At 36.2% G+C, this 25893-nt stretch overlaps 6 protein-coding genes across 9 annotated transcripts in view; 4 read left to right on the top strand and 2 right to left on the bottom strand.

The window, feature by feature from the left end:
- Positions 1 to 7145, top strand: part of LOC114939899 (SLIT-ROBO Rho GTPase-activating protein 1) — a 75777-nt gene extending 68632 nt beyond the window's left edge. The window contains 4 exon segments of the mRNA XM_085482635.1: positions 47 to 227; positions 377 to 650; positions 3081 to 3875; positions 3877 to 7145. Of these exon segments, the coding sequence (XP_085338761.1) occupies positions 47 to 227; positions 377 to 650; positions 3081 to 3875; positions 3877 to 4356 (1730 nt within the window). The 3' untranslated portion in view covers positions 4357 to 7145.
- Positions 7146 to 7815: 670 nt separating this feature from the next.
- Positions 7816 to 14552, top strand: LOC114939902 (E3 ubiquitin-protein ligase RNF123). Its single transcript, XM_029314343.2, is given in 11 exon segments — positions 7816 to 8280; positions 8590 to 8915; positions 9153 to 10139; positions 10425 to 10561; positions 10667 to 10770; positions 11167 to 12064; positions 12066 to 12372; positions 12738 to 13066; positions 13136 to 13301; positions 13376 to 13522; positions 13612 to 14552. Coding segments are annotated over 11 exon segments (3819 nt in total). The 5' UTR covers positions 7816 to 8182; the 3' UTR covers positions 13932 to 14552.
- On the bottom strand, positions 14157 to 17547 carry LOC114939900 (sodium-coupled neutral amino acid transporter 7). Its single transcript, XM_029314341.2, has 5 exons — positions 17419 to 17547; positions 16639 to 17083; positions 16019 to 16379; positions 15684 to 15933; positions 14157 to 15311 (listed from the first exon to the last, which is right to left on the bottom strand). The coding sequence occupies exons 2-5, from the start codon at positions 16736 to 16738 to the stop codon at positions 14655 to 14657; spliced, it is 1368 nt and encodes a 455-aa protein (XP_029170174.1). The 5' UTR covers positions 16739 to 17083; positions 17419 to 17547; the 3' UTR covers positions 14157 to 14654.
- On the top strand, positions 17482 to 19382 carry LOC114939901 (bolA-like protein 3). 4 transcript variants are annotated; one of them, XM_085482488.1, is made up of 4 exons: positions 17482 to 17778; positions 18328 to 18515; positions 18626 to 18714; positions 18798 to 19382. In XM_085482488.1, the coding sequence occupies exons 2-4, from the start codon at positions 18335 to 18337 to the stop codon at positions 18858 to 18860; spliced, it is 333 nt and encodes a 110-aa protein (XP_085338614.1). In that variant the 5' UTR covers positions 17482 to 17778; positions 18328 to 18334; the 3' UTR covers positions 18861 to 19382. The 4 variants fall into 4 exon arrangements, with proteins under 4 accessions (XP_085338614.1, XP_085338612.1, XP_085338615.1 ...); XM_085482486.1 differs by having other exon boundaries at positions 17512 to 17802; positions 18389 to 18515; XM_085482489.1 differs by having other exon boundaries at positions 17517 to 17778; positions 18389 to 18515.
- Positions 19383 to 19858: 476 nt separating this feature from the next.
- On the top strand, positions 19859 to 24183 carry Coq3 (ubiquinone biosynthesis protein COQ3, mitochondrial). Its single transcript, XM_029314355.2, has 4 exons — positions 19859 to 20298; positions 20720 to 21206; positions 21288 to 21468; positions 21621 to 24183. Exons 1-4 carry the CDS (start codon positions 20228 to 20230, stop codon positions 21746 to 21748), a joined length of 867 nt encoding a protein of 288 aa, XP_029170188.1. The 5' UTR covers positions 19859 to 20227; the 3' UTR covers positions 21749 to 24183.
- On the bottom strand, positions 21943 to 25581 carry LOC114939910 (lysosomal aspartic protease-like). Its single transcript, XM_029314352.2, has 8 exons — positions 25388 to 25581; positions 24128 to 24378; positions 23464 to 23582; positions 23132 to 23331; positions 22908 to 23030; positions 22681 to 22828; positions 22460 to 22552; positions 21943 to 22384 (listed from the first exon to the last, which is right to left on the bottom strand). The coding sequence occupies exons 1-8, from the start codon at positions 25444 to 25446 to the stop codon at positions 22226 to 22228; spliced, it is 1152 nt and encodes a 383-aa protein (XP_029170185.2). The 5' UTR covers positions 25447 to 25581; the 3' UTR covers positions 21943 to 22225.
- Positions 25582 to 25893: the final 312 nt, after the last annotated feature.

Below are 25893 nucleotides of genomic sequence, written 5' to 3'. Positions count from 1 at the left end.
ATATACAAGTTGGAAGTATTGTCATAAAAATGTATATCTGTTTTAGAATCTGAGAATCTCGAAGCGACAGCACAATTCGACTTTAATGCGAGATCTGAGAGAGAACTGAGCTTCAAGAAGGGCGACACTCTGACGTTATACACGCAAGTTAGTAATGATTGGTGGCGAGGTGCTCTAGCCGGCAGAGAGGGATTGATTCCTGACAAATATATCATGCTCAAGATAAAGTTAGTATTATTTAAATTGTAGTATTAAATTCAATTATCTATAAAATATATTTAAATTAATTTATTGTTTAAATATAATTATAATTCAAGTTGAAATTTATTATATTTAGCCAATTTCTAATTATTTCGTTGGCACATTCTTTTCTTAGAGATGAGGAGCGTGAGAAGGAGCTTTTAAAATCATCCAGCGAGGAATCCATGCGCAGAAGAGCGTCCAGCTCGGCTGATAGTGTCCTATCGAGCAACAACTCACCCTTGATGGGCCCGTCGGCGAATCCGAGCACCTGGTCGTCCGGGGCGGCGTCCGACATGTCGTCCGCCACGACGAACATAATAACGGACAATAGTAATGCCAGCGGTATTATCGCGTCCGTGGCGAATGTGCCCTGCATTTCGTCGGCGCAGCCGATCATCAGTCGAGAGGTATTGGAAACCACCGTTTAATAGAGTTGATTTTGATATTTTTTAATCTGTGTCCCGGTTCTCTTCCCCTCTTCGTGTTCGTTCTCGCTTCTGGTTGGTCACCCCTGTGCATACCCGTGACGCTGTTACACCGTGGATTTTATCGTCTCGTCGTATTCTTTTAAGCGCACACCTCGGTGCATGGCTATGCAGAGAGCTGCAACTTAAATTTTTTTTTTTTTTTTTTTTCGTCTCTATTATATCTCCGTAAACGAAACCGCGCGTTTGGATGCACGTAGAATTGTTTACACGAAATTTCTCTTTAGCCTGCGCACTGCACTCGCATATCAGATCCATGCATCGCTTCGTTCTGTAATCTTTACTCGCAATAGACTGCAAACAAATACTTTACGTGAAGAGATTTTTCAAAGAAAAGAAAATTAGGAACGATAAAATCGAAGTAATTTAATAACAAAATGATACTATTTGCCGTGCGATTCTGAGATATATAAATCTAAAACTTTGTAAATACGGAATTGATAAAACGCAGCGATACATACATTAGGGAAGACGACGAGACGTGGGGGAGTATTTTTACGCGCATGAGAGAATTTTAAGTTAACGTAAACCCCGGAATTGCAAGTACTTTATAGATTTTATACGAGAATTTGTACGATATACATAATTCTGTAAATAAAATATAAATATACTTGTTCATATATATATATATATATACACATATACTGTGCTGCATGCCTTATGGTTGTTGTCTTGCGCCGCCTGTGTCCTTTGTTGCACCGTTCTACTGCGTATGTGTGCGTGTGTAAGTTCGAATTTTTATTTTCCATTGCGTTCTTTTTTTCCTTTTTTTATAAACGACTGTTTTAATGGTTTGGATGGTTGTGCTGTGTTTTTCCAGATATACGTTTAGTCTCTCTTGGCCCTTTAGTTAACGAGAGAAGCCAAGCCGTTTCGCGCCGCACGTGCATATATATACACGCAGAGCGAAACGCGGACTAAAAACTGTTCGATAAAACTGACCGCCAGTGTTATTGTTAGCTGTGCGATTACTCTGTCGTTGTTGTTTGTGTCGCGATATATCGAGATTTCGACGGGAGAGTGTGTTCGTTTTTTTTTCTTTTTATTCTTGTCGATATTGTGACAATTTTCTAAAGTTTCTCCACAGAGCGAATCTCTCTCTTCGTTCTGTAGTTGATGAGATCAAAAGGAATAGGGGGGGCCTGCTTGTCTCCAGCGGATGTCCTTTCGACTTCCGAGGTGAGTAATGAGAGTAATCTCACCCAATGCAATAACTCTATAGTCTAACTCTATTAATCCACCGGACAATAAAAAGAAATAGGTAAACTAATCCATACGTAACATCGATAATACGTTTGTGTTTCTAGCAGTTTTACGAGCAGTTTTTAATCCCATAGATTGTTTATTAATCGTCTTACACATAGATTGTACTGTTTTATGTATGTGTACCCCTTTAATATTTGTGCGTCAATTTTTGTTGCATGCGAGCGATTGTGTAAGTCTTTCAAAAATTTATAGTCTCGAAAATTCTTACTTCTCTTTAGATCACTCGTGTTTAAAATGGTAAAGTTGTGAATTTTTCATCTCACCTTACGATGAGACAACGCAATTGTTGTTGGATGGAGACCTTTAAAAACAATTTTGATCGAGTATATATAATATATACTTATATTTTGTCAGATCGATCTCGGCACAATCCCCTTTTATGTATTTATATCTCACGTTATCGTTGTATCGTGCAGTTGTAAATTTTTCATTGAATTACTTCACTCATTGTCCCAATTTTTATCTACACGTTGTTACATGGAGAATCGTATACAGGGTGTTCTACTGCTATTGGATGGCCTTTTAGCCACATATTCCTTTGTACAAATTTATTCTCGATTTTTTTGCCCGCGAATATAATCGACAATTATTCGTTGCTATGTTTTCTGATATTAAAGTATATACACAAGCATAATTTAATTTAAAAGAACTAAAATATCAAGCAAGATAAGTTATATCTATTGTTAGAGGTATAAAAAAATGTTCAGAGAAAGATAAATTTTTCCAGTAATTTATATAAACTCTAAAAATGGATGTTAAAATATAAGAAAAAGAAGAAGAAGAAGGAAGAGCTCTTTTATTCATGTGATCGAAAGTACATCCGGTAGTGGCGAGATTCCCTGTATATAGACACGAAGAGAAACGTGATTCGATAATAATTCGACAATAATTCGTATCTCATTACAGCGCGCACGATCGCTGATAGATCAAGACGACTCCGTAGTATCTGCGTATCCCCCGCAATAGTAAACGAGACTCGTCTGTCGGCTTCGCTCAGGCAACACATATACATTACACCTTATTTAATTCCCCACGAGCGCGCACGCTTCAAGCCTGGCTACGATTGGTTCTCGTGATTGTTCGCAGGCCGACAATCCCGTGAGCGGGTCGAGGTTGGTCAGGGTGTCAACCCCGACGGAGAACGAGAGACATCATCATCGGAACAACCTGGACGGTCCGGTTTCCCAGCTCTCGTCGGAGGATAGCATCGAGTGCGTCGACGGTGGAGATAACTCGGTTCAGCTGAAGCAACGAGGCGGCAACGAGGAGGTCGTCGTGAACGAGGAGGTCACGGTCGAGCGTAACGTCCTCTCGGCGATCTCGTCCCTGGACGGGATCGCGTCGAAGCGCGGCGCCAGCCGGAAGCAGCAGCACTGGAAGTCGCAGAGCGTCGGCGAGAGCATGATGGGGCAGCAACAGCAGCAGCTGTCGAATTCCCTGGCGACGACGAGCACGGCAACGACGACCACGACGTCGACGACGACGTCATCGTCCGAGACCCCGGACGACGAGTCGCAGCCGGAACAGATGCCGAACTTCTCGGCGAATCGCGAGCTCTGGCAGCGTCGTGCCACCTCGCAGACCCAGTTGTTGAACGCGACGGTGGTGGTTCCCGTTACTCCGAAATCGTCGTCCTATTCTCGCGTGTCTCAGGAATTCCGCGAGATGCGGCAGAAGCATACGCCGGACCTGGTGATGGATCTACCGCTGTCCGCGCAGGATCCTGTCGGCAAGAAATCTGCGTCGTCTAGCAGTCTAAGTAGCTCGGACGACGAGACGATGATGATGTCGTCGTTGCTGCCGCCGCAGCAGCAGCAACAAGCGGTTCCCTCGCGAGCGGAAGCCGCCACGTCGCCGACCGGCGGTCCGGAGTCACCGGACTATGAGCACCGCCGCCGAGCGCTTCGCCAAGCAGAACCAGTGTACCCTGAAGAAGAACACGAAGAGCGCGAGCACAGCGGAGACACCCATCGCCGGTGGCAAGCTGAAGCGAATCGAAACGACAGCGGAGCAGCACGACGGCGTCGTCGTCGTCGTTGACGCGGAGAACGACGAGATCATCCGGTCGGCCAGCTCGAATCAGATCGCCGTCGACGGCGGGGGGGAGGGTGGCGGTGGGGGTGGGGTCAACCTGCCGCTCAGGTCACCCCTACCGCCGCGTTCCACCCCCAAGATCGTCGCCAAGTTCGCCGAGCTGCATCTGACCGGCGGCAGCCAGATGGTGTCGCCGTTCAAGCCGCAGGTCAAGGTCAAGCCGACGATCCTGCGCAAACCGGTGATGCCGTTCCCGCATCCGCACATGAGCCCCGAGCTTGCGCGCAAGATCGAGAAACAAGCGCAAAGCGCGGAACAGGCCAATTAAAAATAGGAGGCGAAAAAAAAAAGATTGCCATAATCGTACAGCTGAGAGAGCAGCTTTGACGTTGTATTAAATCGCGGTCGGGTCCCCCGGCGATCGCCGAGATATTAGGATATATTCGACGAACGATGAGAAGACGCGAGTCCAATTTCGAGCTTTCAAAGGGAATTCGAGCTCTCTTCTCGACTTTTAAAGTCTACTCCTTTTTCGTCGACTCTCTCCCCCTTCTATATCCCCCCATACCTCCTATGTAATCTTATATATTTTACGCAAGTTATTCGCTCTCGAACGATGCAACTTGACAATAACCGCCTTCCTTTTCATGCATGCGCGAAAAGAAACCGTACGTGGAATTGCAAATTTAATTGACAAACAATGTTAAACTAGGAATACTAGGCTATTGCCGAGGGAGGCGTCTAAGCCGAGACCGATCGTGCTTTCGATGAAAGAGAGATGGATAGAGATCGACCTTCTAGATCTCGCCAAGGAGATTTCGAGACGGTAGCGTGTAGATTTTCGAACGATGTTGAAGCGCGACCACACACGTCCCATCGACCAGTTACTCCGCCCAGTCGCGAGGACTTCTACCGTATTAATTATCGTGCCCGAAGTTGAAGAGAGGAAAGGAGCTGCCGCGGTATAGCGCGGTGCGATCAATTTCGCGTGCTGCAATCAAACAAAAACTACACTTTTTCCCAAGTGTTGAGAGAGTAAAATTCGCACGCAGAACTAGAGAGACCACGGCGCTATCCTTGCGGGGCCGAGTTTATTTTTTCTACAGATGTTTTCCATTTTCGCATAATTTTTTTACCAAATGATCCGCGCGAAGTAATGTTTCTAGTCATCGAGCGAAGATAAGAATAAGAGAAAAAAAAATGAAAACAGCAAAAGAGAGAGAGAGAGAGAGAGAGAGTGTGCATGCGTGTATGTGTGAGAGAAAGAGAACAGGAAACAAAGAATGAGAGGGAGAAAGAGAGACGTAGCATCGAAGAACGTGAATTTCTAATGTTGGACGACATAATGTAATTTATTTTTTAGCGCGTGCCCGCATATATATGTGTCAGTAAATAGATTTTCCTGCTGTCGCCAGTCTTGACGAGTATATTGTCGTGTTCGAAGGTTCCTTTATACATGAACGAGTGTTACGTATGAGTTTGACAGAAGGCAAAAAGAAAAAGAACGGAAAAAGAGAAAACAGCTGTTTCCCCAGCTTTCTCGCCAGATCGATCGATTAATTTCCTCTGGACGCGAGGTCAGAATTTCCTCGCGTTCTAGAGCGGAAGTGAGTGAATGAGAAAGAAAGAAAGAGAAAGAGAGAGAGAGAGAGAGAGAAGAGGGTCCCACGAGTCCCGCGACTTTTATCGATAAGTCTATTATAATAATAGGACGCGTTATATTATATGTATACCGCGTACCGTCTTAATTATAGGTACTAATTAATCCAAACAGCGATGTTCGATATATCCGCGATAAAGGGGAAGAAGAATCTAGCTAGATGATTATATATAGATATATATATATATAAATATATAATGACGGCGACGGCGACGCGAGTATTTATCGATTGACGCAGCGTCGACGAGCCGTTTCTCATCGTAATTCCGATATCAACGAGTCGTATAGAGAAGAGGAAGAGGAGGAAGAAGATAAAAGAAGAAAGCTGAAGAAGAGGAAAAAAAAAGACACTTTCTGTAACACCTCGACGTACTCCCGCGTATTTGCCTCTCCCTATAATTGATCGAAAAAGAAGAGAAACTTGTACTCGTCATCTAATAGCGTATACGCAATTAACACACTTGAAATGTATACCTTATATAAGCGAATTCGCGAAGAGAACCTCTTCCCGCCCATCTCAACTTTATGTGTGTATCGATTAAATGTTTAGCACGCGGTCCCCACGTCGTCGGTGTTATTGCGATATATATATATATATATAAATATATTTTTATCGATATTTTGTAAAATTTAAACGCGAGAAACCCCTCCGCTTTTAATTTTAAAACGATCAATCTTTGACAGATTCGGAATCGAATTTTAGAGCTTTCCTCTGTGCTCCGTCTTTTCTCTTTTTAATACTCGATATTAAGTATTTTTATAAACTCATGGAAAAAAATTCTTCATGCGAAAAGTCTTTTTTTTTTTTTTAATTTACAAGTTTTTCAGTCGAGGATAAACCGATTCTTTTGTCATCTGTCAAAAAATTCGGCAATGGTTCTGAAATATGCGATATATGTATGCATATCTCGGAGAATCGTCGTCGGCCAAATAATTTAAAATATAAATATGCAATAACACTGACCGATGCAAGGATTCGCTGAGCATCGCAGGCGCTCTATAACCCACCGCACTAAAGAAATACCAAAGCCAAGGATACGCTCCCCGTTGACTGTAAAAATAACTCTTTTCCGATCTTCACGGTTTCGGTTTTAAGTGTTACCTTTCTCCCCTTCGTTACTCTTTTTTTTTTTTTTTTTTTTTTTTTTTTTTTTTTTTTTTTTTTTTTTTTTTTTTTTAAATTACCTTATATCCGTGGACTGCGTAATATTTTGTATAGTGATCTCCCGTCTTCGTATTTTTCTTTTATTATTTTTTTTTATACGACGCCTATCGCGCGCCGAACGATAACGATTTTTAAACGAATCTGTAAAACGTAATTTAATAATTTAGCGTAGCCACGTCTTATCAGTGGATGATCCGAGAGGAGTGTAATAGCTTAATCGATAATCTCTCCCGTTAAGGCTAATGACACATATGGATATCGTAATAAACGAACTTACAGGCTGTATACTATATTATAAGTGTGCTTATTTATCCGATTATTGATATAGCGTATCCTTTCGTATATCTATTCCGAATCACATCTTGGCATTTCCAGAAAGTTTTCTTATTTAATAGTCCTCGACTTGATAAAGGGAGTAAGGTACGAGAGATTTATGTATTAACAATATTAATTGATAGAATTGATTTATTAACTTCTATGTATTAATATGAAAGAAAGATTGCTGAACAAAATTTCAGCAATCATTGCTGAAAAAGTTTTTATTTTAATTTTTAATTTAATACATACATATTAACTGTATAGAGTTAATTTATTAATATCTATGTATGAAAGAAAGATTTGCTGAATTCTGTATTTTAAAGAAATGGAATGTAATCACGTACAAATAATATTTACTTTTTACAATTTTTAACTAAATATATATACTTAAAATATAATTTAAAAAAATATATAATTTGGATTATCTTATCTCAATTTAATTTTTAATTTATAATACGTACATATAAATTATATATATATATATGTATATGTATAATGATAGTTAAGCAAATAATTATTAATTTGATAAGCTTTGAATCATGTACATAAATATTTTATATTTTTTTCCAAATTTTACGAGCAAGAATACATTCTTACTGACGCGCGCTGTTCATCGGCTGATGCATCAGCTGATATCCCCTCCACTCTCGCGCCAGACGCGTGACACGTCATGCGCGCGCGTTGCCTCTGTTATTCCTCATCAATAACGAGAATAATCGCGGCGGGCAGTGATTTTCGTCATCGTCGTCGGTCGTCGTCGTCGTCGTGCAAGACAGCGGACATGGCGACGTCGACAGGTTTTGCTCGTACAATACGAGTTTGAGATAAGTGAGACGTCGTCTATCAATCATCTCCTTATCACCTGCCCTTGCTGTAGGTTGCCACGACGATTAACGCGGCGAATGAAACGACCCTGGTTGCGGAATTCTTTGAAAAAACATGACCGCGACGATGTTGCGTCGAGGACCGAATTAACCTGCCTGTCTCGCCGATAAATTTCCAGTGGCAGCGATGGACGCGGACGAGATCGTCTGCAGGATCTTCGGCGCGAGCGTCGTCGAGCCTCGCGTCGTCACCGTTAAAGAGGAGCATCCCGCACAGAGATCGAGGTAGGAATTTCTCGGTTTCTGACCCGCTCATCTTTCAGTATCTTTACTCTTTAATCTTCCAAGGTCTAAACATATCTCTGTTTTATTTTTAAATACTACAAATTCCATTGCTTTCTTATAATTTTTCTTCTCTTCTGTTACTTTAATTTTGCTCTAAATTATTGTGAAATCTAAGGAGACGTAACACGCGAAAATATATAGGCTGTATATATTTATATTGATTTTTCTCTCCTTTTTCGTTAATAATATTTCTTTCTTTTCACATTATTAATCTATTTTGTTAACCAAAATGTTTTTATGGTGTTTCAGATTAATGCAGAATTTGACCCAGGTGAATGAGTACATTAGAAGATCTTTATTGAATTTATATATTGACAGCCAAAATTCAGAGGATAACAGAGAGGGTCGAATAGGTCCCCATGTCGTTAGATTCGACGTATCTATGCACCACGGTCTTTGTATTGTCTCCCCTGACAGATTAAGCGTCAATTCGCAGAGTAGTTTTAGCACGATGCGTGCTAATACAGGAGTATTCAAGGGAAAATGGATGTACGAGGTGCAACTAGGATCCAAAGGAGTGATGCAAGTTGGATGGGGAACTGCTCAATGTAAATTTAATCAACAATATGGCGTTGGTAGGTTGAAATATCATATAGCACCTTTATTTGTCACTATACTTATAATTTTTTGAAGAAAACATGAATATTATTTTATATTTTATTTATATTTTACGTTTATATCTATGTTTTATATCTATTTATTATATTTATTTGTTATAATTTATTATATTTTATTTATAGTTTAAATAATTTGTTCAGTTTCACAAGGATTGCTTTATCTCAGCTGTTCCTATTTCTTCCTTCTTTTATCAGGAGACACCCCAAACTCGTATGCTTACGACGGAAATCGCGTGAGGAAGTGGAATGTAACCACGCACAAGTACGGCGAATCCTGGTTGACGGGGGATATTATCGGCTGCGCACTGGACATGGATGACGGAACGATAAACTTCTACAGGAACGGCAAGAGTCTGGGCAAGGCGTTCGAGAATATATCGATGGGCGCCGGAATCGCGTACTTTCCTACTGTCAGCTTAGCTTTCACCGAGAACTTGACGGCGAATTTCGGCTCTATACCGTTCAGATATCCCGTAGAGGATTACGAACCTTTGCAGGCGCCGCCGACGACGCAAGTTCGCCAAGCCGTACTTCTTTTTCAATGGTTCTCGCAAGTGATCGAACTGTTCGAACACTGTAAAAATAAACCCGACAAGCAAAACGTCTTATTGGAAGACAAGATATTGAGCGTCCAAGGATTCCTCATGTGTCTGGCGAGATCGATCTTGAAGCACATCGGCCCGTTGCTTACAGTTCCCTACGTTACTGATGCGGTTTTCGTACCCTTCATGCGGAGGCTCTGCGATGTGAGCACGGACGATGTTTCGACGAAGTCCGTGTACTCGAATAGTCGCAGCGCGCGGCCGATTATCTGTCTGGATCTGCTGTGGGCGTTCCTGGAGGAGCACGAGATCAAGATGTGCCTGGAGAGCACGGTGCTTCACTTGTTGTCCGCCTTCCGACACGTTTCTCTACTGCTCGAATATCCGGATCAGTGCAAAAGCCTGATGCTGTTGACGAGGATTTGTCAGCACACCGTTACGCGTCAACATTTGCTGCAATACGTCCTGTTCGATCGCGTGCGTTTCGCTAATTTTGTGCACGTGAAACCTCTGGACGAAGGTGGACTCACGAACGTGGTGGAGCAGGTTTGGTGGGAGACGAATCCTTTGGATCCATCGATTGAGATGAACAAAACCAATTATTTATTTGCCTGTGAGCGTATCAAAGCTGCCATATCCGGTATGATTAAGTTACTTTTGAGACATTTATATTTAATTATAATTATTCATATATTGTTAATTATTTGTATTAACTATGTATTTATGCGATTGAATCACTTTAATTTATTTAAAAACAGTTTTATTATTTCTAATAGAAGCAATAATTATATAAAATGATAAAGAAATTCACATACATATTTGTGTCCAATGCTATCGAATCTTATTTAGTATTTTCTGAAAAATGAATATTTTGAAGTATTTTTTAAGACTAACTAATTACATCATCTTTACTTTTTTTGTATAGAGGTGGAAGCGTTACAAGTCGAACTACTAGTCACTCTGTTAAATAATAGCGATGGAACGGCTAAGAGACCAGCGTCGAGGACTATATTTTTGAGAAAGTTTAAACGCTTCGTTCAGGAGAATTTGATATCCAGTCGTGTAAGTATACAAAATATGATACGAAGAGGTATTCTCTTATATGCGCGAATCGTCCGTGTAATTATCGAGCCTTCAGTCACCTGCCAGACGTTTTACCAATTCTAGACACCCTTGCCGATCACATTATGTTGCTTTCATCGGCTTCTGGTTGCATTCAGAATTTTATGGGATACTGAAATTGGAACAAGCCCGGTCTATATACCCTGCAGGTGATAAGGCATTACTACAAGAATTGTGTGAAACACGTACTTGCAAAAGGACTCTCGACAGTCTCTCTACTTTAGTAACGTAGACACCTTCAATCAGTTCATCTTGTATCTCTTACATGAAATTTTTACCATACTATATTTTACTATACATAAAATTTGCAATAATTTTTATATATATTTATACATATCTACTATATATCGTGAAACGCTTGAACGCTTGCATTTAATTTTTTGCGCACAACGATATATATTTCGGAGTAGATCTTTTTGTTCTCTCCTTTCTGAGTATATATAATAAGCACTCGCTTTATCATACATTCATACGTTACTCGCAAGTATTATTGAGCGACGTTTGATTTACGTAATAGCAAATTCCTTATAAATTGGAATGGGCAGGGCGTTCTACGATGCATCGATCAATTACTCTGGAATCGACAGACTCGGCGGCGTAATAACCCACTTAAACAAGACATTCAAGAACGAATTGCTACGCCTCCTAGGTCCGGATCATGAGGTAATTCTTGCTATGGACCAACAGCAGCAACAGAATACCACGACGACGGCTACGCATGAGGCGTCGAATAATGCATACGCTGTGGTCGCCAGCGGCATGAGGCCGTTGGCCGACTTGCCAGTGGCCATACCTGCGGCCGTATTCCCGCGTCTAATTAACATCAATCCGTCTACGGCGGGTAATCAAGGTAGCTCTATGATACTGGAGAGATTCGGATTCTTTGCGCACACTAGAGAAGACAGGACTCCGATACGTCACGGTCCCGCAGATCCGGTGACCTCGTTGACGGAATTGTTAGACGGTATTATCTTGTTCTATCACGTGGCGGCGAAGAAGCAGCTGGCTAAGGTAGCTAGTCTACGTGACAGCATGTCCGCGTACGTCAACGCGATCGCCGACACCAAGGCGAGGCTCGAGTACGTTGAACAAAAGACGATCCCGAAGGATCTCGACGCGGAAGCGATTCAGAGGGAGCTGCTCCGCACGACGGATATATTCAACAAGAAACTATCGGAGCAAGCGAGACACATGGCGTGGATCAGGGCAGCGGTGTACTCCGCGGAGAAGCAAGCGCAATTGGCCTGGCTGCTGAAGGTCGTCACCTTGACCCTGCAGACCGCCAGCCAGCAGGGCTGCACGTTCAGTTTCGTGCCTGATTTCTATCTGGAGACCCTATCCGATCTCTGCGTCAGTTTACGTGCCCATATGCATCCTACCGCGCCGATCGAGAACATCCCGGATTATCGGGACATGCTACGAAACTCCGCCGAGTTCCTATGCTGATCACTTCCTCGATCCGCGCATAGTACACGCCAACTCCAAAGATGTCCTGATCCTTACACTCGCGGGTTTTGTATCGAATCCGTTGACCTTGGAGGCGTTGGAAAACGTATCTCGCGAAAGCAGGATAAAGGTTGTCACGAATCTGCTCAAGCCTTACGAGAATAGAGCATGGGCGCAGTCCAATTGGGTCCTGGTCAGATTCTGGCAGGGCCACGGCTTCGCCTTCCGATACGACAAGAGTCCGCATCTCTCGAAGAAGGTTGGCCCGAAACTGTTGCAGCAAGAATCTATCTCTCAGCCAATAAGTACGTCATTTTCTTTTTTAACGTAGAGAATTATTGCTTTTATTGTAAAACTTTGTTTGTATTTATCTGCAATATATATATATATATATATATTAGCTGCACTAGTTCAGAGTTGATCTCTTTTCTTTTAATGTCAAGTAAAAAGATAAACTCTGAACTAGTGCAACCAGTTCAGCTGAAAAGAACAGACCTAATATATATATTGCAGATAAATACTAATGTATCTGTTCTTTTCAGCTGAACTGGCTGTACTAGTTCAGAGTTGATCTTTTTTCTTCTAACGTTAAGAAAAAAGATCAACTCTGAACTAATGCAGCCAGTTCAACTGAAAAGAATAGACCTAGTATCTTCGAGATTGATTTCAGAACCGTGTCCATCGGCAGTGTACCAGGCACATGTGAGAGATGTGTTGTTGGGAAATTCACAAGCAACCACGCAATTCTTGAACTCGCTCTTGAATCAGCTCAATTGGGCGTTCTCCGAGTTCATCGGGATGGTGCAGGAGATTCACAACGTTTCGTCGAGACCGGAGCGAGTGTTTATCGAGTCGAGGCAATTGAAGATCTGCGCCACCTGCTTCGACCTGGCGATTTCGTTGCTCCGAGTGTTGGAGATGATCTCTACGGTAGCTCCAGGCGTGTTTAGCGATCCTACGCAGTCTTCCAGCGAGACCTTACTGGCCAGATTGTGTCAAGTGAGTGCGTGATGTTATCTAGTAGCAAATGCCTATGCTCAAATTACTACGACTACGTCGTGATTTCAGCTGCTCTGTCAAGTGTTGAATAGAATGAGCTCGCAGACGAGTTGTTTTCAGCATGTGGTGCTGTTGGAGATACCGGATTTAGAATCCGTAGATCATTTTCCTATATTAGCTGCCGTTATTGGAATTCTACTAGCTCTTCTTGAAAAGGAGATGAAGGATTTTGCAGGCAAGTATTACAATTTGTAAAAAAAAAGATAAGATATAAAATGAATCTCAATAATCGTTTTTTCCTTTAATCAGAGAAACCGACGATTGAAGTGCCCAGAATCACGCGAAATTTATTGACAGAACCGAGCTTCCAGATCAGTACTTTATATTTTGTTTTGGGTGACACAAACTTGAAAAATACAAAGACGAAAAATGTAAAGCCATTTTCATTGTTAAATTGTAAGTAATACGTGCATAATATTATCCTATCTAGTACTAATTTTTTAACAACTTCTTTTAATCAATCTTATTTCGTCTTTTCTTCACAGATCAGGAAGACGTGATGACGGAGGAAATTAGCCGAGTGGCAGAGATGATTAAATATCTCGATACCTGCCGCACACTTTTACCCGATACCAAATTGATAAGCGACGACGATGATACGTGCACGATTTGCTACGCATTCCCGATCGCCGTCACGTTTAAACCGTGCAATCATCAGACGTGTCGTACCTGCATAGATCGTCATTTACTCAACACGAGGGAGTGTTTTTTCTGTAAAGCGACCATAGATAAAGTCGAAGATCTAAGCGGGAACACGTTGCACGATTTTATCAGTGAGTTTGCAATATCGAGAGCGACTTCTTGATCCAGTGATAAAAGTCATCTCACTGGTTGCATATACTGTATTAAAGAATTCTGTAATCCTCGCAATATTTACTCGTTGCGTCAAGTATCGAGTGTTCATAAAATTATCATATAATTTTTATCATGATGAGTTCTGTAAAAATTAGGATAAAATGAACAGCAGAGAGAGAGAGAGAGAGAGAAAAATTATATATAAAATATTAAGAATTTCTTTATTCATATATCTACAAGTATATAATATATCGGTCGGTTGTATTGAGCGAATTTGGCAATGGAAGACAAAGATATAAAAAAAATTTAATTTTACGCAAAGTGGTTACGCACGTGAATTCATAAAATAAAAACTTATTAATAAAAACTTACTAATAAAAATTTTATATATATATATATATATATATATATATATATATCAGTCTTTTTCTTTTCAATCTGAACGTTACAAAAGATAAAAAAAATATGGCAGAATTACAAATTTTCTTTCCCAATTGTGTTTCCCATCGGTGTTTCGATTCCGCATGTACGATCTATAGACAACATGGCACACAGCTAATCGTAAGATAGAGATAAATCGTCGTTAACTATAATAAAAATTTAAGTCTCGCAGAGATTATATAATACAGTACGCAAAGTCTATATTTCTAGTAATAGTAAACGTAATGTTCAAACGCATAGACTCAGGTACAATACGCAAAGTCTATATTTCTAGTAATAGTAAACGTAATGTTCAAACGCATAGGCTCTCTTTAAACTGTCTAAAACCGGTGACTAGTGGAGGCGACTTGGACGGTGTTTTGTAGAGATCCTGAAGAGTCTCCACAAATACGACGCCGCATACAAAGGCACCGAGGGCGGTCAGGAAAATTGCGAAGACGATCAACAGGCGATTTTTGTTCAAGTATAATTCCGGGTCCTTGAGAAGAATGTTTTGCAGGAGGGAGATACCTGGCAGCACGAAGATGAACATCGCGGACAATGCTCCCAGTAAGTTGATAACGGACGAGATATCTGGCACAAGAATAGCGATGACCAACGATGCGACGAACCAGATCAACGTGACAATCACCCGAACGCCGATTCGATCGAGGTCAATGTTGAAGATACCGAGAAGCGCGTCTCGTCCGCAGTAGAGGACGATAGGATAAGTGGTGAAGTTCTTGACAGCGATCGCAATTATCGCCACGGTCAGCACGACGCTCTTCTCGGTGTAGCCTTGCAGGATATCGCTCGGTACCTTGCCGCTGCCGAATGTAAGATAGCCGAAGTACCCGACGATGCTATATGCACCAAGACAGATCAGCATGCTGATCACAGCGCAGAATGTGAACTTGCCTAGATGACGGTCCTTCATACAGGCATAAGTTGGTATTGCGGTCATGTGGCTCTGTGTTAAATATACATAATATATGCATACACTTATACACGTATCATTTTAATGATAATTTGTTTTTAGTATTATGTATATGTCTTATAAATAATATATAAGTCTTAATATATAACTTATATTAAAAATATATATTTAATATATTTTAATATATATATATATATATATATATATATATATATAATATAAGACTTATATTAAATTTATGAGATATATATCATATATATATATAAAATGATAATATATATCATAATATAATCATATCATATAATACTAAAATAAAAAATATTAATATAATATTAATATAATATTCAAATATAACATTAAAAAAGGAGAAATATGAAATAATGCATAAATTAAAAACTCAAATACCTGATAAGCAAAACAAATGATTGGTATTATGTGTAGAATTTCGTATCCATTGTCTGGCCAAATTTTTATAGATGGTACAGTATCAGCCTGATGTGTGAAACTCTTATAAATTATCAACCATATAACATATATTACAGTTATGCATCCAACAGAGCTTGCGTAACTCAAAACGTCCAATCTTTTAAAAAAGCACAAAGGCAATATAAATATACTGCTGGACAAAGCTGTCACAAATGGTCTGGATAAATACCTGTAATATTTTAAATAGTCTTCCTATAGTTTGAAGAAAACATTTTATACTATATTGTTTTTTCTTATCATTATGGGACAATTACCAAGTGTGACAATAATCGAGACCGTAATATGTGGCAAAGACTCTATCAAATTGATCGCCAACAATTATCAAGAACGTTAAGCAGCAACCAAAACTATAAATAGCTATGCAAATTCCACAGAAAATAAGCGATTTATATCCGCACAATGAGGCAAACGCATCTTGCATGGTGTTGCTGCCTGTATTATCGCTGCAACTGGCTAGTATTACCAGCGCAGCTGTGATGAATATAAGAAAACCAAACTGCGCTATGACAGAGGTTCCTACTCCACCTGCCTTATCAAAGGCCTGTGGAAAATTCAATAAACCAGCGCCTAATGTAGTGTTCACAATTAAAAAGATTGTTCCCAAGATCCCAGCACCTGAGATAGGAAAATGACTTAAAGAAATCTGCTTTATCTCATTATTATCTCTTCCACAAATCTCTCTTCATGATATTATCATTCTTTGTTACATTATTATAATTTAAATAAACAGAGGAAACTGTGAGGATATTAATTTATTTAATTTCAATTGATTTTTACTAATTAATAGGCAATCATATCAAATCTTAAATATAATAATAACGAAAATGATTAACATGGTTAAGATAATACTTGATATTACACACTATAACATTACCTCTTCGAGTTCTATCATTCTGTGTAGCCGAAGGACTCGGTGCGGTCGACAAAACCAAGTCGTTGTTGAGCCACTCGGTGTCGCCTGTTAAATAATCCATTGTTGGATGCGATATCACGAATGTCCAACTATTGAAATTTGTTAGCAAAGTTTCGGCTTTGTCCTTATGGCGGATGCTCCTTTTTTATGCACAAAGTCCGCATATGTTTCACGGAGCAAAGGTCAAGCGTAAAATGAAGAATAACGAATTCAACGTTTAAGCACAGTGCGTTTTAGCTTCGCTTGCAGCACGTGGCGAGTCATCTTTCGCCTCTGAATACTGCGTCTTCTTCTCCCCGGACATTGTACCATATGGACAGATCACATCCACAGATCACAATCACAATCACAGACGCCCATGACTGAACAGATGGCGTTTTATTTCTGAACTCGAGGCTTTAGGCATCTTTGGGGCACCAAAAATTAGATATTATACATTTCGAAGCAAAAATTTATTACATCATAATATTAATTATTAAATCTATAAATCTATATATCTATGTTTATATAAATATAGGCTCTATTATAAGTTGTGAATTAGATTATGGATTTATAAAATAATTTTCAATTATGTCAATTTTATATATCTTTATATATAATTGTCAATTATATATATTATTATATTTTTCTTTACAAAAATTTACGTATATTATTATATTTTTCTTTACAAAAATTTACGTATGCATTTTAATGTTTATTTAAAATATAAACGAGCAATTTGGAAGACAAAATCGTACTCACATCAGTTAAAATATTACGAAATAATTTATGATTTCTTTCGTCAAATCTATTACAAAAGAAGCCGTGTATGGCTTGCGAACAACTTGAAGCGGTCCTGAGATAATCTCCGTTTATATGATAATGCGCGATCAGCTGATCGGCGCCGACCTAACTTAATGTATCCTAATCTAACCTAAGGAATGAAGTGAAGTGGAGGTTAAGTCCGAGTTTACCGGCGACGACTTCCGTCGATCTATTCGAGATCCTGGTCGAAAAATTATCTGTCAACGATCTCGAAAACGGGGAATAAACGCGCGAACAACCGCGTCTCATCTAGCTATGTTTCCACGTGTATTTACGTCAAGCTTTCGCAGCATATCGGTAAATCGAGCTGCACGTGTGCATGTATGACATTTGCACTTCACTTGAAATCCTATCGCCCCTTAGCTACATTTAATTTCAATTTATTTATTACATTGACTGCGAAAAGTATATATATTTTAATTTAATTGAGTAATGTGGACTTAAAATTATTAATAAAATACTGCATTTTCTGCATTCAATAAGAAATAATTTTTTTGAGCGTACTGTAGAATAGACTGATGAAAAAATCATTTTTGAAAATAAGGAGTATTATTTATTAATATTATATACATATATATATATATATATATATATTATTTAAAAATTATATTTGTAAACAGGTTTCTTTTCTGTTTATAGTTCAACTATATATGTATAGATTTTATTATATTTTTATATTTATTTCTTTTTCTTTATTAAAATATAAAATATTAATATATAATTATTTTATTTATAGAAAATGTAAAGAAATAAGATATGAAACAAATTTTTCAAAGTTTGATGAAATTAACAAATCCTATGCTCAATTCTCCTTATCCCTCTTGAGCAATGTTTTGCATGCTATAGATAAGTGATGAGACTTGGGAAGACTACAATAAGAAAGATGAATAAAACCAAACTGTTGCAGTTACTATCTCGACTATGGAATGGACCTAATGGTGTACTTGCAGGTAAACAGGCTGAAAAAAAAATGATATCTATCCTAAGAACCAGGTTTCCTCAAGCTCAGCTGATCGAGGTTACCGATGTTTCAGGTAAAAATTATTTCATACTTTGTATAATATTTTTGAAGCACAACTTTTTTAAAAGGAAGATATAATCAGAAATTTACTTACATTAATATATAATTGCAATTATATTTTAGGAGGATGCGGTGCTATGTTTGACATAAATGTGGTTGCTCCAGAATTTAAAGGACTAAATACTGTGAAACAACATCGAATCATTAATGAGGTAAAATCTGATGATTCTTTTTTCAAGAGAAACATAATTACATCAGTAGAAATGTTATTAATTCCTTTTATGAATGCTTACAGGTACTTAAAGAAGAAATTAAAGATATGCATGGTCTTCGAATACATACGAGTATTCCACCATAGTCGACTAGATTGTTATGTTAGTTTTACAAGAATAATATTTAATATTGACTTTTAACTTGAGACTGTACAAAATCCAAGAATTCACATTATATGTATACATTTCTATGTAGGATGTAAATTTGAAGATAGTGCTACAAAAATTTTGTAAAAGAAATAATAGATATCTTTGAAATGCCTTATTTTTTTTAGTAAAAAAGTATGATTTATTTATATAGAAATCAGGCAATGTAATCATTAGAAAAACATTATTATAAGAAGATAATTCAAACGTAATATAATGAGAAATAACAGGAGAATTATTATTATTGATTTGCAATTTGAATGCATTACTACAATATCAATTATACAGTATTTTTATTATTTACTGTTGCATAATTATTATTTTATATATCACATATGTAATAAAGGAAAAATAACTGCCGAATTGAGAAAATGTACAACAAAGATAAGCCCTGTGTAAAATACTTTATCGATAACATAATCGTTTTTCATCATAGCAATTATAAAAATTTTTTTCAATAATTATTTAATTATTTATCCCAAATCATATAATTGTCATACTTTGGAATCAAATTAGTTTGGATGTATATGTATGTATATGTGTACATATACCATGCGCAACATGTAGAAATGTGTAAAAAAATTTAATTTAAAATTATTTTTTTACAAAATAATCTGAAGATAAATAGGTTTTTTATTTTTTTATCCCTCCTTATTTTTATTTTGCTCTAATATAATGTGTTGTGTATGTATAATACACGCATGCCTATGCAAGTTCTATTATTTATTCAAAACAGCACACACACACACACACACATATATATATATATATATATATATATATGATATATATAAAAAAAAATATATATATATATATCATATATTATAAATATTAGTATTAGTAAAATCCTAATAATAATAGATTATGCATATTAATGTAAATACAGATAATAAATGATATAATTTTTAGAGTTCCAAGAATTCTCTACAACGAAATACGAATTATGCCACGAGCCTGCCATGTGTTTTGACGTTAGTGTATTTGATCAGCTGTTCGCAGTTTCGTAGTTCGCGTCCTGTTACATAATAAAGTCATTTTTTACGTAATGGTGTTATTTTTTTAAACTAAATTGGCTCCACTAGCTCAGAGTTTATCTCTTTCATTTCAGCATAAAAAAGATAAACTTTGAATTAGTACAGCCAAAATTCAGTTAAAAAGGACAGATCTATATAACCAGTGAAGTAGCATACATGCGTTAGAATATTTACAACGATAGAATTTCTGCAAAATCTGTTGGTGAAAATCATTATTATTGCGGTGACTAAAAAAAAGAAGCAGAAGAGAATTGATAATACGAATATAAAATATGAACGCCTTGAAAACTCGGATGTATTTCAATGGGCCGTCAATTGGTCTTCAAAATTCATTCTCCAATAGGTATGATATCTATATATATAATTGTATTTGCTTATTATTATTTAATTGTATTATCAATCACAGCAAGTTTTGTCTTTTGATTTTTATCTTTTGATTTTTGTGTAAAGTACCTTATACTAATTCTATATAAAAAATTTTTTTATGGTTTTTATGGTAAGATGTCAGTGAATCTTTAAGTCAATCAAATAAGAAAACTTTTTTTCAGCAGGTCATAAACTACAATATTTAAGAAAATCAGCAGATTTAATTGAAATTTAGTTTTATATAAAATTAGTGCGGGATATTTTGTTTCTTTTGTTAAGTTTTCATTTGTAAAAACATTAATCAATTATTAATCTTCTTTGCAGTAATTATATAAATTAAAAAAAAATACTTGTTTATGGTTACAAAATTAAAGATTGATGTTGGCCTTACTTTACAGATTATTGAAAAGCAGCAATATGGATAGAATAGACAGGGCAATATCGACAGTAGATTCTAAAAATGTTGAACATCTTTCTAAGTTTAAAAATATTTGGTGGGATGAAAATGGTCCAATAAAACTCCTCCATTCATTTACTCCGCTCAGAATACAATTTGTAAGAGATGGTTTGGCTAATGCTGGATTCAAAATACAAAATCCAGCTCTTCCTCTGGAAGGAGTCAAGATTGTAGATGTTGGCTGCGGTGGAGGTATATTGACGGAACGTTTAGCCAGAATAGGAGCACAAGTAACTGGAGTAGATGCATCAACAGAATTAATAGATACTGCTAAAGAGCATATAAAATTGGATCCCACTATATCAGAGAAAGTAAATTATATTCAGACAACTATAGAAGAGTTTTCCCCGAAAAATGAGAAATTGTATGATGCTGTTATAGCTTCTGAAGTCATAGAACATGTAGAAAATCCAGAATTATTTTTAAAGGTAAATTTTTGTAATAAAGATCATAAGAATCGTTTACATATATAAATATGAATGAATCACTTTAATAAAAATTCTCTACAGGAATGTGTGAGAATTCTAAAACCTAATGGATCAATTTTTATAACGACAATAAATAAAACTTCAACATCTTGGCTCAGTGCTATTGTACTAGGAGAATATATTCTCAATTTGCTACCACGTGGTACTCATGAATGGAATAAGTTTATTGCTCCACATGAAATACAACGTATCTTGGATAACTGTAAGTTTTATACATTTTATCTATATGTGAGTCATCAATATTTTGTTATCACATATATATATATATATATATATATATATATATAGGTTTATAATAATTGTTCACATACTATATTTTATAATTTTTTATTATTTTGTTATTATGTTTAATAGATGGCTGCAAAACTAAATTAATTCATGGAATTAAAGTTAATCCACTAACAAATCAATGGTCTTGGGCATCATTTACATCTATTAATTATGGACTTCATGCAGTCAAACAAACGGAAATTAAAATATGATAGCCTTTAAAAATTAATTTTTATAAAATGTTAAATTGATATTTTTTTATATTGTTTATATATATAACTTAATATGTCACATGATATTCTTCTTATCATGCTTTTACTTAGGAATAAAAATATAAAAAAATTTGAAAAAAATATTTAAATAAAATTGTTAAGGATTAATACATATATAAAATCAGTACACGAGATACATGAAAAGGATATATATTTTATAACAGACTTATTTATCTATTCAGACATGATCTTATAATAATTGTATGCTGAATGAGATGATATAAAATTATTGGAAGATATTACATTACATCTTCCTTTTTCAAACACACATATCACATATAGTATGTACTGAATGGATAATAAAAGTAAAAATTACAATAAGCATCAAGCGCTATTTAAAAAAAATCAAATTTTTGCTTAATTATTCATAACGTAAGTTAAATCTAATGGTAACTTTAAGAAAAGACAATCGACGATTTATTTTGCTGGGGCGAATCCTACTCGGTCGTTGTCTAAATCGAACTCGGTGTAATAACGGCCAATAAATACATCGCCCAGAATCCATTGTAGTCCATGCGATCCGATATCAAAACCCATGAAGCCGCTTAGACAAATCGTTTGGCCCATCTGTGTGACCTGCGAAGAATTAAATACACAGTGAGTTTTCCACTTTTAAATAACTCAAACCGAATTATGATCTATGATACTCACCTTAAGAATATAGTCTTCACCAGAAAGACTGAATGTTTTACCACCCAAAACAAAATCGATTACAGGCAAGTTAGGAATTTGATTACAATTCACCTATGCACAAAAAATATCAAATTAGTAATTAGCAATTTAATATTAAATATTAATTTATATTTCAATAATAATTGATAATCTTTTTGTAGAAATCTGTGTTATAGTGAAAAATATGTTTGTTTACTTACTATTGCCTGTCCACTAATTAAAGTAGTAGCTCCGATTAGTTTATGAATAACTTTAACATCTTCTACTGGTCCAGCTATCAAGGAGGTGCCTGTATCAGCGATAGCTTGGCAGCCATTCGGGCACAGGGTTTGATTGCTTACACTGAGTCTATAATGTAATAATGTTAATATTTTGTCAACATTTTAACAATTTAAAAAATATAAGTATAATATAAAAAATAGTGTACTTGTCCATAGCAAATTGCCAATATCCTTTGCGAGTAACAGGAACATATGTGAGGTCGCCATCGTAATGAGCAGGATCAGAGCCACCCAATATTAACTCACCACCCATGTCGGCTGAAGGGTCTCTGCATAGATTGTATATTTATTTATATTGTAATATATATATATATATATATAATTATTTTTACAATTTTAGATCCAGTACATATATGAAAAAGATACGAACCGATTTAGATAAAAGCTGAAAACGGCTTGTGGTACTAAGTTTTGTTTGACCATGTTGTAGAAGACAGGTGTCACTCCATCGACGGATATTGTAGAGTAACCCATACCCAAGATACCATCAAACTTTCCAGCGACGAACGCTAAGCCTGGCTCACTGATCGCTTCTGCGAATGTTTGATCCTGAACATTGAGGCCGGCAATCTACAAAGAAATTTATATAAATAATAAAATATTGCGCATTTCTTCTGAGAAGTGTATCAACATGAATTCTTGAAATGTTTATAAACTATGATACTATGAGTATTGTATTATATTTATTGAATGATGACTCACAGTCACTACATCTGTAGATAAGTATCCAGACAGGCTGCCAGACCCATATTGAATAGCGAAATCAGTACCATTTTTTTTATATGTGCTGGATTTTTTACTATTATATTTGTGATGTAATACTGTAAAAAGTAGTAAAAGTAAAATCAAACTGGCTTATATTAATTAACATACATTTTCTTATTATTTTAATCAATTGCAATTAATAATTGTTTAAATCGTCAATATATAAATATATTTGTCGCTTTAACTTGTGAGTTATCTTTGAATGTCAAAGGTTGGTTGTATCTTGAGAAAGAGAATATGATAAATTGTAAATATGTGATAATAATAAGTATAAAACAAGTTTACAAACTATAGAATTTAATTCTGTAATATTTGTTAGTAAAGAATTTTTTTTTTTGCAATTTTGTTTACCAAACTTTTTTAAAAATTCCAAGATTTTATTTGAAAATATGATAAGAGAATAAAATTCTATAACATTAATTTTATTCCTATATACAGTATAAAATTTCGTACTAACTTTAATTAAAATAATTAAGATTTTCTTTTCAATGTTTTTAAACAATAATCAATATTAATAAATGCAATATATACATGCATAAATAATGAAATATTAAGTAAATAATAATATATTCATATGTACCTCTAATTGTAAGATACTTACAGCAAGCAATATTGGTAATATGGCAATTTTTGGATGGCACCCAAAGATTTGAGGAACCAGTATCAAAAATTACTTTAAACTCCTGCGGCGGAGTTCCAATGCCGATAACACCATAATATTGAGCATCCATATAATTAGACAAAGGTTCTGGTATGAGAGAAGAATTAGCATTGATCAAACGAAACTGTTCCAGCTCAGTGTCAACTTCCTCCAAAGTTCTTCGAATAGACTGTATCTTGTGCAATGAAATTCTTGAAATAACATAAAAAACATTATATTTTTTATGCATGCATATGTGTGTATGCGTGTGTGTATGTATGTATATATAGCATATATGTGTCTTAATTTTACAATTAGTCTCAATCTCAATCTTTGTATCAGATTTATTGAGATAATTATAATAGCTGTATATGTCATATATTTTCATATTTATATCTTTACTAACACAAACAACAGAACTCCAAAAACACTGAGTCATGAGGAAACTACAGAGTTCATCCTTTGTCTCAGAAATCATTATGCATCAATTATCTTATGTATTTACAATATAAATGCAAAAGATAATGTATTGAGACATAATTATATCATAATTAAAATAAAATTCACATAAACGTTTTAGAAAAATTTATATAATTTGATGAAAGAATTATATATATTACACTACATACATATTTGAAATATTATTCAATTTACAAAAGTCTTGAATAACGTCGTGAATGATTATAATTTTAATAAATTCTGATTTTTAGTTGAAAATAAGACACGTTGCACGCAATGTTACACAAGGAGATGAGTCAAAAAAAATGAGGTGACTAAATTTACTGCTAAAAATAGGGTATATATACAGAGCATCAAATAAACAAATAACAAAGAATAATTCCATTCCATCAGGATATACCGTGTCACCTTTCGTACATAAATAAAGTAAGTTAAATTCAGTAGAAAAATCTTATTTTTACGATTTTTGCAATAATTAATAAACAATTAATTAACAAAAATAACAAGTTTAATTTTAAAAAATTGCGAAGTTACAGAGAATCTCTCCTTCACGAGTATTTTAATTATTTACAAATAAACAAAATTATATTATTATAAAGAGATTTTGTCTATAATTGTTACTGATAGGTTAATTACATTTACATAGGTTCTACGTTCGAGGAAATCGGATGCGGTTATGAAAGAGAGAGAGAGAAAGAGAGACCGATCTCAACATTTATCAGCTGATTTACAATGGCTATATGTACAATTATATATGCTAACCTTTGGATCTGCGCGTCGATCAGCACAAAAAGTGCAGTAGCGACGAGAAGTCGAAACATGATTTTGGCGATTTCGGCTTCGAATCGCGAAACTTTCAGCGTCCAATTTCTTTCTGCGCTTTGCGACCAGACAAAAAATGAGGCGTACTTGACCACCAGCGCTCTTGCAACTGCTGACTATCGATATCGACAGCGGTAGCGTTATATATATATATATATATATATATATATATATACGATTACGCGCATGCGCAGTGAATTGACAGCTGATGACAATGCGCGAAACGTTCAAAATTAACGCTCCGGAAAGTCGCCGTCGATCAATCAACTCCAAAAATATCCTGCTTTATTTTGTAGGTACGTATACTTTTGTTAAATTAGCTCGACTTGTATTTGAATAAATCATCAAATGATTAATGAGAAAAAAGTAATTAGAGCTTTGAAAGAATATATTGATTACATTGATTTGACAGGCAACCACGCAACAATGAACTTTGCAAAATATGA

This window comes from Nylanderia fulva, unplaced genomic scaffold (assembly GCF_048542155.1).
Source record: "Nylanderia fulva isolate GAGA-0341 unplaced genomic scaffold, ASM4854215v1 Scaffold21, whole genome shotgun sequence".
In the NCBI taxonomy this organism is placed as follows: Eukaryota; Metazoa; Arthropoda; class Insecta; order Hymenoptera; family Formicidae; genus Nylanderia; species Nylanderia fulva.
The sequence above is the reverse complement of the archived record's forward strand: the minus strand, read 5'-3'. Positions and strand labels throughout refer to the sequence as shown.

What these genes read in the sequence shown, in the direction of transcription:
- LOC114939901 (XM_085482486.1), top strand. Translation starts at nt 17,737, where the DNA reads ATGTTTCCACGTGTATTTACGTCAAGCTTTCGCAGCATATCGGTAAAT. An exon ending in CGAGGTTACCGATGTTTCAG is followed by an intron (nt 18,516 to 18,625) that starts GTAAAAATTATT and finishes ATTATATTTTAG; the next exon opens with GAGGATGCGGTGCTATGTTT. An exon ending in AACATCGAATCATTAATGAG is followed by an intron (nt 18,715 to 18,797) that starts GTAAAATCTGAT and finishes GAATGCTTACAG; the next exon opens with GTACTTAAAGAAGAAATTAA.
- Coq3 (XM_029314355.2), top strand. Translation starts at nt 20,228, where the DNA reads ATGAACGCCTTGAAAACTCGGATGTATTTCAATGGGCCGTCAATTGGT. An exon ending in CAAAATTCATTCTCCAATAG is followed by an intron (nt 20,299 to 20,719) that starts GTATGATATCTA and finishes CTTACTTTACAG; the next exon opens with ATTATTGAAAAGCAGCAATA. An exon ending in ACAACGTATCTTGGATAACT is followed by an intron (nt 21,469 to 21,620) that starts GTAAGTTTTATA and finishes TATGTTTAATAG; the next exon opens with ATGGCTGCAAAACTAAATTA.
- LOC114939900 (XM_029314341.2), bottom strand. Translation starts at nt 16,738, where the DNA reads ATGGATTATTTAACAGGCGACACCGAGTGGCTCAACAACGACTTGGTT. An exon ending in GAATGATAGAACTCGAAGAG is followed by an intron (nt 16,380 to 16,638) that starts GTAATGTTATAG and finishes TTCCTATCTCAG; the next exon opens with GTGCTGGGATCTTGGGAACA. An exon ending in TCATTTGTTTTGCTTATCAG is followed by an intron (nt 15,312 to 15,683) that starts GTATTTGAGTTT and finishes TATTTAACACAG; the next exon opens with AGCCACATGACCGCAATACC.
- LOC114939910 (XM_029314352.2), bottom strand. Translation starts at nt 25,446, where the DNA reads ATGTTTCGACTTCTCGTCGCTACTGCACTTTTTGTGCTGATCGACGCG. An exon ending in ATCGACGCGCAGATCCAAAG is followed by an intron (nt 24,379 to 25,387) that starts GTTAGCATATAT and finishes TGTTATTTCAAG; the next exon opens with AATTTCATTGCACAAGATAC. An exon ending in TATCTACAGATGTAGTGACT is followed by an intron (nt 23,332 to 23,463) that starts GTGAGTCATCAT and finishes ATTTCTTTGTAG; the next exon opens with ATTGCCGGCCTCAATGTTCA.